The 14,774-nt window shown below is 41.9% G+C and overlaps 1 protein-coding gene across 7 annotated transcripts in view; it reads right to left on the bottom strand.

Annotated features, from left to right (window-relative positions):
- Positions 1 to 14,774, bottom strand: part of FAM13A (family with sequence similarity 13 member A) — a 121,036-nt gene that overhangs the window by 65,791 nt on the left and 40,471 nt on the right. For all 7 annotated transcript variants that reach the window (XM_041488232.1, XM_041488234.1, XM_041488235.1 and 4 more), the window contains exon 6: positions 6,807 to 6,988. In XM_041488232.1, coding sequence (XP_041344166.1) covers positions 6,807 to 6,988 — 182 coding nt within the window. The remainder of the gene's footprint in view (positions 1 to 6,806; positions 6,989 to 14,774) is intronic.

The raw sequence follows: 14,774 nt of genomic DNA, 5'->3' as shown, positions 1-14,774 counted from the left end.
AACAAACCTGACTGAGAACCCAGTGACCTCTGCCTGCTGATCTTCCTGTGGGGACTGCCTGCAGGACACAGCCCAGGTCCCCTCTGGAGAGCCACAGGGGAAGGAATACCTCACGGCCTCAGGTGGTCAAAAACTGCTGGCTCTGCAAAGCTAACAGAACAAAATCACTCCCCTTTGGAACAATGGACCAGACTCTTCAGCAGAGTCTTCAGCCTAAGGAAGTGACAGGAGAGTGACAAGACTTTTACTTATTGAAGTAAAAATAAGTCACAGTGCAGAGGCTTTGTTTCTTCTCTACTTGCTTGAAACAAGGGTTAGTGATGGATGTCTTGGTTTATATACACATGAATATTAAAAGCACAAAGATTTCCAAGGTTAGCCTAAACTCCTTATGATTCACTGTGTGTTCTCCAATAACACGTAACATACCCTTTTGTTTAAAAATTACTTAAAAATCATGCAGATGTTTGTCCTTTATGTCCTCAGCAAATCTATTATGTGACCTAGTTGGTATAAGAAAGCCATCAGCTTCATGAGATGTAGGGACTTCCTCCTCACAGCAAAAGCAGATAACAAAATAAAGAATCCTAGCTGAGAAAGCAATGCCTGAGGTACAGAAAGGGAGTAATTTTTTTCCAGCTTTGTTACTCAATTACTGTGAATTTACAGTAGTCCCTTTCTGATTTCTAAGGCTGCTGGATGCTGTCCCAGGAAACAGGAAAAGCTAATATATTTGGCTCATGGACTGAAAAAAGAACTTTTGTTTCCATATGCACATTATGACAATAAAAGTGCGTATGTGCCTTCTACCTCAAATAGTCACCAGATCTTTGTTTCATACATGCCTCTTCTTGCTTACAAGATGAACCTCCACTTCTGTGGCACAGGTCAGGGCATCAGATTCAAAATATTCTCCATCCCACAAGCCATAATTTGTCACCATGTAAATCTTGCAAAGAGAGACAAAGATAAAATGGCTAGAATTATAAAGGAAAGTTAGAACAGTGTGATGGACAAAGCCTAATTTAAAGGAGTAACTTGTGCAGGATGGAAGAGAAAGGTCAAATGCTTGGAAAAGTACACTGAAATCCACCCAGGTGACTTGCATGGAAAAAATCTACATAATTACATGGGTCTGTAACTGTTATTACATCTGGGCAATAGACAGGAGAGAAGAACCCAGGAAGAGCTCAGACCACACCCTGATTTTCCATTCACAGTCACCTGCCTTGGAGAGACAGAAATCACATGTCTTTGTGACTGTGTTTTTAGAAAACTAAATGCTTTTCTTAACAACTCATTATGTAAGGCAGTTCCTGCTGCCAGCATCCCACAATGCAAGAAAGAAGGGAATTGATTGCATAGGAGGGTGGAGACAAATGTACTTGCAAAGTTAAGTGAGTCAGCTTGGAAAAACTAACTCAACACAACCTAAAGAGAGAAAGTGGCAAAAAGCAACAACACTTTACATAAAATGTTCTCTCTGAGGGCTCAGAACAGGGTCTGCCAGAGGCTGCTGCATGCTGAATGATGCAGAAGGCAACTGTGCTTGCCACCTCCCTACCAACATTCCAGACCTTTACCCCGTTCTTGAATCGTTGTCTTGAAGAATCAGGGCAGCCCTGCCTGCTGCCTGGCTGCAATCCCTTATGTAAACCAGGCAGCAAGGCTCCTCAGTGGTAAGGCAAATTATTACTTTTGATGAGGACTGAATGTACTGGCATGACAGACTTCAAAAACAAAAAACCCCAAACCTAAACAAAAATAGTCAGCTAAGCAAACAACACTAGCCCCCCTGTTTGATTTGTTCTGGCAAGAACAGGCCAATTCTTATCACATGCCAGAGAATAATGATAAGTTTTGGCTTGCCTCGGTTTTAAACCTCAGCTGCTAAGAGGAAAGCCAATAAATAGGGAAAGTGTTTACAGTAAGCACAAACTTCTCAGTGTACAAATATATGTATGTTTTCATACCTCAATAACTAGCAGTGAAAATACACAGTGTAATTAAGAAGAAGGCACAGCAGGGTACATTAATCAACCCTTTATTTTAGGGATGCTACCACGCTACTAGGCATGTGTTTCCTTTATTTTCAGGACACAGGCCAGATATAAGGATTTTTGTGAACAAAAGGTTGATGTAAACAAACCTTCTCTTTGAAAACATGCACGTGTTAGAAAGCCAGCACAGCATTATCTGTGCTGGCAAATCTCATTGCAGCTGTGATGGCAGTCACAAACAGGAATTTGTGATCTCTGGCACACAAAGATGTGGCTACAAGTACAGAAGGCTGGCTTACTGAACAACTGCTGTGGCTGCTCTATGTCGTGGCTCTGAGGAGCTACACAGTGTTCTTCATAAAGTCTGTCTGCCATACATGGCACCCATTCCCCAGTATCCAACCATTACTAGGCAAGGATGGGTACTCAGCTCAGTCCTTTGATATTTCCATGCACAGAGCCTAACAGCACCACAAACAGCAGGATGCTCTCCCACTGAGGGATCCCTCTTCAAAACAGTCCCAGGAATGCAAAGCAATGCAGCTCCAGCAAGCGCTAGAATAGACACATACAACAGCAAAGCGTATTTCATCACCCTTACCTGGACAAAAAATCCAGCACAGCATCAACCAAAGTCTGCAGACAGCTTGCACCTCTGAGCCAGTATCAGGAAAGACATTTATGCTCACCATCCTCAATCCCCTGCTTCACATTTTGACTGCAGGAAGCATTTTCCCACCTTCCTGAAGGCTCTCTCTTCTCTTTCCTTGTATACAAAGTTTAGCACGGAAGGCGAGAGAATTGCTTGCAAGAGGCCTTCCTAGCTTTGTATCCATGTAAGCCTTAATATAGCTAACCCTGAAGTAAAAGCCATTTGAATCTATTATTTGAAGCAGTTATTTGAAGTTTTAGTACCTTTAAACATATTCAAAATCATGCCATTTCCTATCACACATTTCACTTATGTGTGAACCGGAGCTTTGAGCAGACTTTTTCCTTCTAGATAGAGAAAGAAAGAGCGACCCAAACAGGGACTATCAGCTTCACTCCAGACCCCTCTCACTGAAGGTCGGTAAGGCCCCAGGGTGGCCCATTCCCTCCAGCCCACTCTCCATTCCAAAAGTTATTGCCTTCCCCAGCTCCTGAGTCTGCAGTGTGTGTCTTGTGGCTCCCATCCAGGTAAAGACAAAGGACGTGTGTGGTTCCCAGGCTCTGGAGGTTTGGCCCTGAAGTCCTGCACAGGAACTCTTCCAAAAATGAGATGAGACTCATAGAAGTAAACAACAGGTTGCATATTGCCTAAAGACTGAAATCGTTTTTTTCAGAGGACCAGTCTCTCCTGTCCCTTCCCTACGTTCTTCCTTTCTCTCTTTCCTTCTCCACTGTTTTTGGATTTACCCAAGAGCTGCATACAGGTATGCTTTTCTACTGCTGCATAATTAGCAGTTTGCCCTTGGCATACAGCTATAATAATGAGACAATTTTCAAAACAACACATACATTATGGGCTAGTGGGGACTGCAGGTACATAGAGTTAATCCACCTATTTTGTTCAGAAGAAAATAACCTAACTTACAACATTTTCTTAAGATAACTGTTCTGAACAGAAGGTGATAGAGATTGCATGCCCTGCAAAGTTTTGACCGCAACTGATGTATTGCATATCTCAGATGACAGCAGCATCTTCAAAACATTCCTGCAATGAGGAATATCATACCTGTAAGGAGGCATATCATGTCTTTCAGTATTTTTAAAAAATGGTAAGTCATTATAGAAGATATAGTCACAACTGTATTTGCTACTTAATATGTGGATCTTCATTTTAAGCACAACTGTATGAAGACACATATTAAAGGCATTTTAAGTAGTATTAAAAATCACTAATCAACCAGAAATCTCTCTCAGTTTCTCCCTGAAGGCTCTAGTGTCAAATGAACCTGGTGGAACATTTATTGAAGATTGCAATCCTTGCTGGAGGGACCCTTAGGGGCTCCATGTGTGTGGTTATTTCTTCACTGTTACACTTGTAAAGCTGCTAAAAGTGGAATTCTGCATCTACTGTTCTATGTTCTTCATCCTCTTCTAATCCACCCATATCATGGTATCTGAGCATGGAAAGGGAATAAACCACAGGCGTTTTCATGAAACAGCAAATGATTATCACTGCCAAAACCAACCTTTATTCTTTTCTAACAAAGATCATATCACAGTTGAGCAGATACAGTCGTTTCACTAAAACTTATCTGGTAATTACACATAATTAATGATAACATTTATTTTAGAAATGTTGGTACTGTGTGACACCAAACCCCCCAACAAGAATAGCAGTGTGTTTGCAAAGCACTTTGTAATCTAGGTCAGATGCCAGAGTCCTCCCGCTGAAAAAGGTGAAAGCTCCTAATAATAGCCTTGCACTGAAGTAACACCAGGTAATACTTCATTGTGGGCTCACTGTATGGCAGTGGCACAAGGCTGCCAAAGGCACGTCTAAAACCACTCCTGATATATCAAAGCACTACACTGATGCCCGGGAATCAAGGTTTGTGCCCGTTGCACAGACAGGTGTCCCCCAAGCATGTTAGCCCAGCTAGATACCTCTTTTGCTCTTCCCCTGTTCCTTCTCTCCATCCCATCCTGCCCAACAACTTGCCAGCCCGAAGCTGGGAAGAAAAGAGCAAACACTACCTACTCCTCTTTCAGCAGCAGCAGTAGATCACTGACAAAAAAGTACCAGAAGCAAATGGCAGCACAGATAGTCAATGCAATTAGATAAATATGAACAGAAGTGTGACAGGACAGGAAACTAGGGGATTCTTGAACAAAATGGGATTACAAGAGAATTAACTTCTAGAGTTAATTAATTTCCCAGATAAAATCAGAGATGCAGACATCTTTTAATCCAAGGCCCAAGCATGAAGATCAGGCTTTTCTGCCTAGTTACAAACACATTTCATTTGGTGCTTAATGTCCTGCGCCAGCACTGGTCCAACTGTCCCATATTTCAACAGTACTCTTCTAAAAAATTACACATTGATAGGAAAGCAGGATTCCCTACAGCAAATAATTACTTTGTTTGGAACTGTTCTCCTGAAAGAAAGGCAGTGTGTTGGGGTACCTCATGAAGTACATCAGTCACACACACTTTCCCAGACATGAGATCTGGCAGTTCTTTATTTCAACCCTTGGGCACTTCATTTCCCTTTACACCTGGGAGCACACAGCAGAGTACAGGCACACTCTCTGCCAGCCTCCAGCAAATCAACACCAGAGGCTGGAACTTTTGCCACAGCCCCACCTGCCTGGCCCTGTCTAACTGCTAGAACTGTATTGCCTTCTCCAATTTGCCAACTGACCTGCTCTGATGATTGATTTCTAACTCATCTCAGTCAAAAGCAGCTGGATTAATGAAGCCATGTAAACAAACCTGATGTGTTCTGGCTGCAGGAATTTTTGGGGAAGCTTGGGGAGAGTGAAACACACAGCTAACATAGCTAAGAGTTAAAGAGCACATGCGCCTGCCAAGGGCTAGAAACCAAATTCAACATCTATGCCTCACCTCCATTACTATGAACCAAAATCTAGTGTTAGTGCATAATTTGCTAACTTGTCTCGTAAACTGTCTGCTCTGGTGCTGAGAATAGCACACATCTCCTGCTTACACAGTGAAGTCACTCAGTTACGTGTCTGGCAGCACTGCCTCTGCTTTGTGTTCCTGGTTGGTATGCTGGGACACTGCAGTGTTCTGTTCCATGACATATGAATAGCACTATTTCCCACAGCAGGGCAATTCCATATTTCAGTAGCACACTGCAATTTCCCACAGTAACCTGAATCCCTCATGTGCTGCACTAGACACAAGAGGAGAGAAATTGGCAGACTCAATTCAATATCCTGGTTCAGCCTAATGTGCAGGGAAGGACTTTACAAGAAAGCAAAATGCCCATTACCTGTTCACTTAACAGACAATCTGCCAGCAATCAAAACTCAAAATACTCTTTTAGATAAATACTTTTATAGATGCTTTACACCAGGAGACTCTCATAGATAAATTCACAAAGATACTTGTATAGATACTCTACACATACTCTTCTATTCTTGTCTGAATGGAGTAGTACTACCGGTAGCACAATTTTTGCCAGATAGAGAAAAACCTATAAAAACCCCTTCCTTTTTGGATTTAAGAGTGAGAATAAAGTCAGCCATCTGTTAAGACTTAAACTGGGCAGATCAAATACACTTGATTATTCAAGAGACACATTTTGGTTGCATCCTGTGCTTGGTGTAATTTCTATTGCCTGACTGTAGATCAGACCTATCCACCTGTATTCCTTCACCAAGCAGGCTACCTTCATATGCTTGAAATTTTATGTTGGATAGGCAAACCAAAGCACACAGCTGGCTTTGGAGTATGTGCATTCAACCAGAAAATACACATTAATTTATCTTACACCCCAGTATTCTGTTTAAGTGTTCAAAATACCCAGAGCCAGAGATGCAGGTACAAAATGAAAATGAACAAAGAGAAAAACACAAAGACAAAAAAAAACCCCAAACAAAACAAGACAACAACAACAAAACAAACAAACAACAACCAAAAAAACCACCAAAAAACCCCCAAAAAACAAAAACAAAACAAAAAAAACCCAAAAAAAACCCACACACACACACAAAAAAAAAAAAAAAAAAAAAAAAAAAAAAAAAAAAAAAAAAAACCCCACAAAAAAAAAAAAAAAAAAAAAAAAAAAAAAAAAACCAAACAAAAAAAACCCCACCAAAAACAAACAAACCAAAAAAAACCCCACTAACCTGGAGAAAAACACATCATTGTTAACAAAGGAGATTTCATCTGCTAAGTCCATCTCCTTCCCACATGAACCACTGTCTGTTAATGGGAGGCTGACTTGAGATATTCCGTCTAACTGGCCTGGTTGTGGCAATAGGCACATTTGGCTGGGTCGTTTAGGTCGTTCCGTTGGGAGTTTGGTCATCTACAGAAGCAAGGAGAGAGAAAATTGAAATGTGAAAAGAAGAAAGGCCAGAACAGCCCTTTCACATAATCTGTAACTGAAAGACATTCTGTACCAGTGTACAAACAGCAAAGGTGACAAGGTGCAAAACAGTATTACAAAATACATATAAATCAAACTCTCAGCTTGATAAAGACTATTTAAAGAAAAATAAAGGTGTGTCTATTGAAAGAACGGGGACAATAAATAAATTAAGAAAAGAAAGGTAAGTAAAATAAATACTTATTTTCTGTATCACAGCAGACAGACTAAAAGATTTTGCATTGAATTTGCTTCTTGACACTACTGGAGAAACAGATGCCAACAGCAATTATTATAGCTCTTCTCAACTCCATTCCCACCCTTTTTAATTACAATTGATATCAACACGTGTCCCAAGAATGCTTAGGAGAGAAGAGCAAGTTTGCCCCTCATTTTAACAGCAAACGTTGAACCTAACCTTTGTGATTACGTACAGTTTGCTCTTGAGTTCACTTCTGGTTTTAGCCTTTGCAAGATCCGATGGCTGGGAGTTTTGCAACATTGTTACACATTGATTAAAATTGATTTTAAAATACTTCTATTTTAGGTATGGTGACATAATCTTTCCCTTGGTTTTGAATTATGAGAATTTGCCAGTAACTGTTCCCTAACCACCTTCGCCATACCAATCCTGACTTTATACTACTCCAGTAGAGGTCTCTAATCAGACAGAAAAATATTAGTTTGTCTAGTCTCTCATTTTACAGAAGTCATACTCATGTGTTTGACCATTTTTGTTGCTTTTCTCTACACCTTTTCACTTACTATGAAGTCCTTTCTAAAATGTAGTCAGAACTGCATGTGGCATCATATATGAAGGCAGATTTAGTGGTAGCTTCTCATGAAATCTAACTTCTAATTTGCTTTCATGATTGCTTAATTTGGAGCTCATCAGTATACACATTTATATAATCAGTGGAGTTTTGTGGACATAGTTAGTGCATAGTGATGGAAATTCAGCTAATCTGTTTTTCACCCACTAAAGAGTAAATTAGAAGCGTTCTGAAAGTCCCTGTAGCCTTGCAGCTTTTATTCCTGTCTTGAATACTTTTCTATTAGCATTGAGTATTTTCTAGGTTATTATGGAAGCAGTTAAATAGCACAGTTTCCAACAAAGATCCTTAAACAACTTCTCAGAAAACCTTTCTCCACCACTAAACCAATCATATCTTTTTACTCCTTTCCAGTTATTAATCCATAAAAAACGTTTTTCCTTCTGATCACAAGGAAGTGTGATCTTTGCTTCTTTAGAAACAGTTGACAATCTCATTAAAACATTTTGAAAATTCAAGTGCACTATACTGACTATACCTATGCACATGCTCACAGGGTCTTCTGTAACATGCTCACAGGGTCTTCTGTAACAATTTTTTTTCCTAAAGAAATAATGCTGCTGCCTCCTAAATACTTTAATTATCCATTTGTTTCTCAGTTCTGCTGCCTGCTGTAGTTGTCACAAATCTTCTGGACAGTAAATCAGAATTTCTGAACTTGTTTTCATACCTGGCTTACCCTAAGATTTTTTTGTAAAATTAATTTTACTTCTGTTTCTAGTTCTTCCACTCACAGTTGCTTTCAAATGCTTTGTGCGTGCCGAAAAGTTTCATGGGACAAAAGGATGTTTCTTACTGAGCTTGTAGACAATAAAATGAAAAGTAAAATATGTATCAGTGCAAAGAGAAATCAGAGAGACATATTAAGAGAGCTTCCCAGTTTCAGCCTCTGGACTGCTTGTTCTGACTAAGATTCTGACTTTGCTGACGTCAATGGGCATTTTGCCTGAAGTCAGGATCTCACCTTTGGACCACTGCTGGTTCTAGCAGCACTCTGTTAGCCCATCACCTGCAGCAACCTCTGGCTGTTGGCACCACGGGAACTGGGCACACAGCACATGGGCACCAGGCACTGCCTCTCAGCTGCTACAAAACAGCAGCAGAGCAGTGATTTCAAAGGGGAAAACCACGTCTGTGGGGAGGAGGGCAGACAGGGCGCTACACAATGGCAGTGCTACAGGAGAGAATCGCAACAGGAGGCAGCAGGGCCTGGGGTCTGGAGACACTGAAGAAGAGACCAGAACCCAAGTGGCTACAACCTCCTTTCAAGTATGTGTAGAGAGCAATGTCAGCCCTTGTAGCAGGCCCAGGGCCTACAAGGCCTCCTTGGCGGTCAGAAGCCTGAGCTAGGAAATGCCAAGTCAGGATGACTGGGCCTTAGAAGCCCCTCTCTTCCACCTTTCGGACCCTTGCTTATCTCTCTGTAAGCCTATAGGTCACTTTTCCCTGACCCTTTCTATTGGACAGTTTCCAAAACCCCTGTAGGGTATAAAAACCCCTGATTCTGCCTGGTTCGGCAGAAGAGCTGTCACTGAGAACCTTCGTGGGACACCCTAATAAAGAATCCTGCGGAACCTTATACAGCGCTTCTCCTCTCTCTCCCTGCGTCTGCTGCCATGGCCACAAGCAAGCCAAGAGAGCTGATAATCACACAGAGCTGATAATCACTAAGAGCTGAAATCACTTGAGCTTGCTTGGCTGCCTGCAGCTGGGAACACCTTGGGAGATCGGACCAAGTCTGAGCCTCTGCTGGCCTCAGCAGTCCACCGGGCGCAGCCCGGCTGGAACCTACCGGGATAAGCCCTCAACTTCTTTTTCTCCAGGCTAAACAAGCCCAGCTCAAGAACATATGACATGCTGCATACTGAGATGCCTGATGTGGTGTGGTGTCTGTCAGAGCAGCATTTTGTCCCTGGCAAAATCTAACCACTAAACAAACACACTCCTATAAATCTTTGTAAATACGTACAAGGCTTCACTTTGGAACATAACACCAATAAATCCAAGGACAAGCCTAGAGAGTAGGCTTTGACTGAAGAAAAAATAATTTTTGTTTCCTGAAAGTTTTTTCTCTGGTGAAGCTTAACCTCAAATTGCATTTGATGAAGATCAGACTCAGCCTGAAGCAGGTAACTTGTGGGCTGTTACAGCACAGCTAGTCTGTGGCCACTGAAAGCATGGACTCTGCTACTCTGTAATTTAAAGTACACCTTCATTCTCAGCCAAATACAAGCAAAATAACATCAGATGCTACTGACAATCAAAGGGACAAGAAAGGCTAATAAAAACAAAAGCACAGAACCAAAGAATAGAAAACTACAAGGAAATATTACACCATACATCCTGCATTTGGCTGTCGGGTTTTGTTTTCTCAAAGTTCAGAGGAACTGTGTTGGAAGTTGCAACAGAAACTAGTCAGTTTTATAACAAGTATAAACATGCATCATGATGGGTGTTGAAGAAAGTGCAAGAAAACCTTTCACCTGGAGGCACAAGCTGACCAGCCAAGTGACATCATCCCACACAATACCAACAACAAGATTCCTTATAACTGACTGGCTGCATCATAGGGATGTTTCATCTCCCTGTGAGGTGTCAGAAGCTCCTGGGTTCAAAGATCAAAGACAAATCTGACATATTCTAAAGATCTGATGTGGTATGGTGAGTAATCTTTCCCGGTTCCTGAAGAACAGGAGCTGCTCCAGATGAGTCTGGAGAGCTCTGTACATATGAATCAACATGGTTTGAAGACAGATCCTTAGCAAAGGCCATCCTGCTTTTCTGAGTACCTCACTCATGTTCTCAAGTAGGAAAACAAAAAACTTCAAGTATCTCAAGCTATGCATGAACATGTCCAAATAATTGGACAATTCATACCCATTTGAGTTAAGTAATTATGAAGTCTAAATGCAGATCTTTTGGAAGAAACTAGCTGTGAGTTTATATTTAAATGTCATCACTGAAAGAATAATAAAGATATTATTAGGATAAGGTAATCCTCAAAAAACCCACCAGGTATTTAAAACATACACAGCACATTCTTTTCTCTAAAGGTGTATAAACATAGTACTCCTCTAGACAAGAGAAACCTCCCTCAAAAATTTGCTTAATACACAAATGGAATTCTTACAGTTCTCCACCAAATCATAGAGGCTTTTTGAAAGGCTTCATACTTTGTCACCCTAGTGCTTTTTCAACTTATAAGTTGTCTATATCAATACAAATATCCCATGGAATAGAAAAAGGTACATTTCTTTGGAAAAACACAGGGATGGCTGAGCAATGCATGGAAATTTGGAATGCTGTTTTCTTCTTCACTCTAGTCTCAATTTGGCTAGCTATCAGCACAAAGCTTTAATGTCAATCTATCCACTCATCAGCATTACCTCTGCTTCATGAAGGACTGAGAAAGGGAGAACATTAGCCAGCTGTAATTCACGCCTGACAGCTAATCAACCTGACTCAACCAGTTCTGCCCAGTCAAATGACCAGGGAATGAGCCACCTGCCAAAGTCACCCACGCTTGGTATCTGCCCACTGAAACCTCTTGAACAAATATATTCCACTCACTCCATTCATACACAGAGCTTACAGCTCTCTGCCAAAGTTAATGGTAATGACAATGACAATTATATCAGGTCTTGTTTGGAGACACGTATTTTGCCAGAGGGTTTAGGTCATCCTGAATTGCCCCAGAGAAGCTGGTGGAAATTCCTGCTGAGACAGCAAATCCCTTTAAGTCATTCAGAGAACAGACCAGGTATTTATGCTGTACTTGTGTTGTTCTCCAAGATTTCATACTGCATCCAGCTCCCACACAACACCAGCTCCACCACCATTTTATTGCAGTAAAGGACTTCTGGGATGAATCTGGACAGGATAAATCTCCTGCATCTGTGAGTACCAGATATATTTCAGGCCCAAACAACTTTCAAAGGCAGGGATAAAGCTGCAGTGAGATTTTTCAGTTACATTCATCTCACACTTTTTACATTATTCTCTCACTTTCTATTCCTATGGTCCTACTGAGGGTGTGATTACATTACTGGCCATAGCACAGAATTTCTGTGTGTGAGCAAGTGCCAAAGTCATGGTTTGAATGCTATGTGGACTACACCAGTAGGGACAAAGAAGTCAGAGAGGATGTGGAACAACATAATCCAAATCAATCTGAATTATTCTGCCATTTTTTACCATAACAGCAGAGCTGAAGGCAAGGGAAGAACTGCAGAGGTTATCTGCTGGACCTTGCAAGGCCTTTGACACAGGCCCCATCACGTCCTTCTCTCCAAATTGCAGAGACATAGATTTGATGGATGCACTTCACGGTGGATGCAGATGTGATTGGCTGGATGGCTGCATCCAGAGATTATTCAGAGCAGTGGTCAAGGGCTCAATGTCCCGGTCAAGACTGGTGACAACTAGTGTCCCTCGGTACAGCTGTCTTTAGTAGGACTGCTGTCTTACAACGCGCTTGTGCCTAAATGCTTCCCCAAAACATAGATTCTATTCAGAAAGTAATGAAATGTAAAAATGTCACTACAATCCACCTTGATTCATCACTTCACCTACCACCTATAATATTATTTTTAAAACCACATAGGAATATTACAGTTGTGAAGTTCTTCTCAAATTAAAGAAGCCTCATCATCTCAAATTACTGACACTGGGAGACAAAGTTCAATAGCTCTGTAATTGTTCCAGAGTCAACACATTTAGCAGAGTCAACACATACTTGAAAAATAATTCAGTTACCAACTCTCTTCCACACTCAAAACCAAGCCTGAAATCCTTCCTTGATTAGCTGCCATCATGAAACCATAAAGTCACGATAAATGTGGTCATCACGTGCAGCTGCCACTGCCAAATTTGGATTTCTCTTACTCTACTTGTATTTTTAGGCATTGGATGACTAAAACACCTACTCTGCACTCTGCTCTTCTCAGATATCAAAGTTATAAATTTGATGCAACCCTAAAGTGTATGAAGCTTTAAAGTTCAGTGAAATTCTGATGTTTTATGCAAATTCAGATGAGAGAGCAAAACTCTTTGGAATCAAAGAGATGAATATCATCTTCCTTTAAACCACATCCCAGTCCTGCTTGTCCAACTTAATTTCCTTTTATGATGAGGTAACCCATCTAGTTGATCAAGGGAATCCTTTGGATTTCAGTAAAGCTTTCAATACTGTCTCTCACGGTATCCTGGACAACATGTCCAGCACACAGCTGGATAAACACATCATGGGATGAGTGAGCAACTGGCTCATGGGTTGGGCACAAACGGTTACAGTGACTGGGGTGACATCAGACTGTCATTAGTGTGGCTCCACAGGGCCCAATCTTAGGCTCTGTGCTCTTCAACACCTTCATGAATGACTTGGACACAGGACTTTAAGGGATACTAAGTAAGTCTGCAGAGGACCCTAAACTGGGAGGAGCTATTGACTTCCTCTGCAGAGGCCCTGCAGAGAGACCTCAACCAATCAGAGGACTGGGCAATCACCAATCATGTGAACCTCAATAAGGCAAAGTGCCGGATTCTGCACCTGGGATGGGGCAGCCCTGGATGTATGGACAGACTGGGGAATGAGAGGCTGGAAGGCAGTGACATGGAAAGGGACCTTGGGGTCTTGGCTGATGGCAATTTGAACATGGGTCAGCAGTGCCCTGGCAGCCAGGAGGGCCACCTGTGTCCTGGGGGACATCCAGGGTGGTTGGGCACTGAAACAGGCTCCCCAGGGCAGTGGTCACAGCACCAAGCCTGACAGAGCTCAGGAAACAACACCACAGCCTTCGTATTTGACCAAAGCCACAGTGAACAGCAGAACTGCTCAAATGCTTGAAAGTAAACACACATTTTGCTAACACTGCTGATTCCAGAGGTAAGGAGCTAGCAAATACTCTCAGAAAGCCTGTGATACTCAAGCACAGCTATGCAGATATGGCATTTCTGGCTCCAGAGGTAGTTTACTTGTCACTGGCTGTGAATCCAGTAATTTTGTTTCAGTAAACTCTCAAGGTCAAAATCATGTCTCTTATTAAACAAAGCAGATTCACTGAACGAACTCCAAATTTTCCCTGAAGGCTAAATATTAAAACTGTACACTCCAGAAAGATGTAACCTGAACCCAAAGCTATCCTGCCCTAAAAACATTCAAAATTAAGAAATCAACCTAGTAGTAAGATTATCTTAACCTCTGACTCTCCATGGCACACACAGATCAGGAGGTTGTTGAAGGGAACCAGCAACACCTTAAGGCCCTTTTTCTGCAGGAGGTCAGGCACATTTGCCTAAGGAAAACCCTTCACCCTCCAGCTCCGTGCAGCTCTCCAGGCAGCTCTGTCAAAATGCTGCAAGCGTGCAGTCTGCACGGGATGCAGGCCAAAAAGCAACAAGATGTACGGGCCTCGAGCCAGAAGACACAACCAGCTCCCAGCGATGGCCAACTGCTGCCTGGCATCTGTTTGCCAAAGGAAACCTAGTGCAGGCAATGTTCTGAACTGAAGAGAGCTTCATCCAGGTGGAGAGGAAAGAGTGGGATTGATGTGGACTTTGCAGATCAGGGGTCCTAGGAATCTTAGCAAAAGGCAAGCTGAGGACTCCCTGGTGGATTAAATAGAAAAAAAAAAAAAACTTTAAAAGCAAAACAAGCATGCATGACTTCACACTGGAGAGATATGACAGCCCACTGTCTTATCATCTCTGTGCAGCAACAAACCTTAAGGCCTCTCGAGAAACACAAAAATCCAGCCTTGGTCACAATCCTGAATGTATCCCACAAGGATATTGGAAGTCATCCACATCCAAATCCTAGAGTTCTGACTACACTGCTGGGACACTGCTCCTCTTGGAGTAACTTCTGCCTTTTGTCCACTTTGGGCTCTCTTAGC

This window comes from Pyrgilauda ruficollis, unplaced genomic scaffold (genome assembly GCF_017590135.1).
Source record: "Pyrgilauda ruficollis isolate IOZ18807 unplaced genomic scaffold, ASM1759013v1 scaffold89, whole genome shotgun sequence".
NCBI lineage: Eukaryota > Metazoa > Chordata > Aves > Passeriformes > Passeridae > Pyrgilauda > Pyrgilauda ruficollis.
This window is presented reverse-complemented; position numbering and strand designations above follow the sequence as displayed.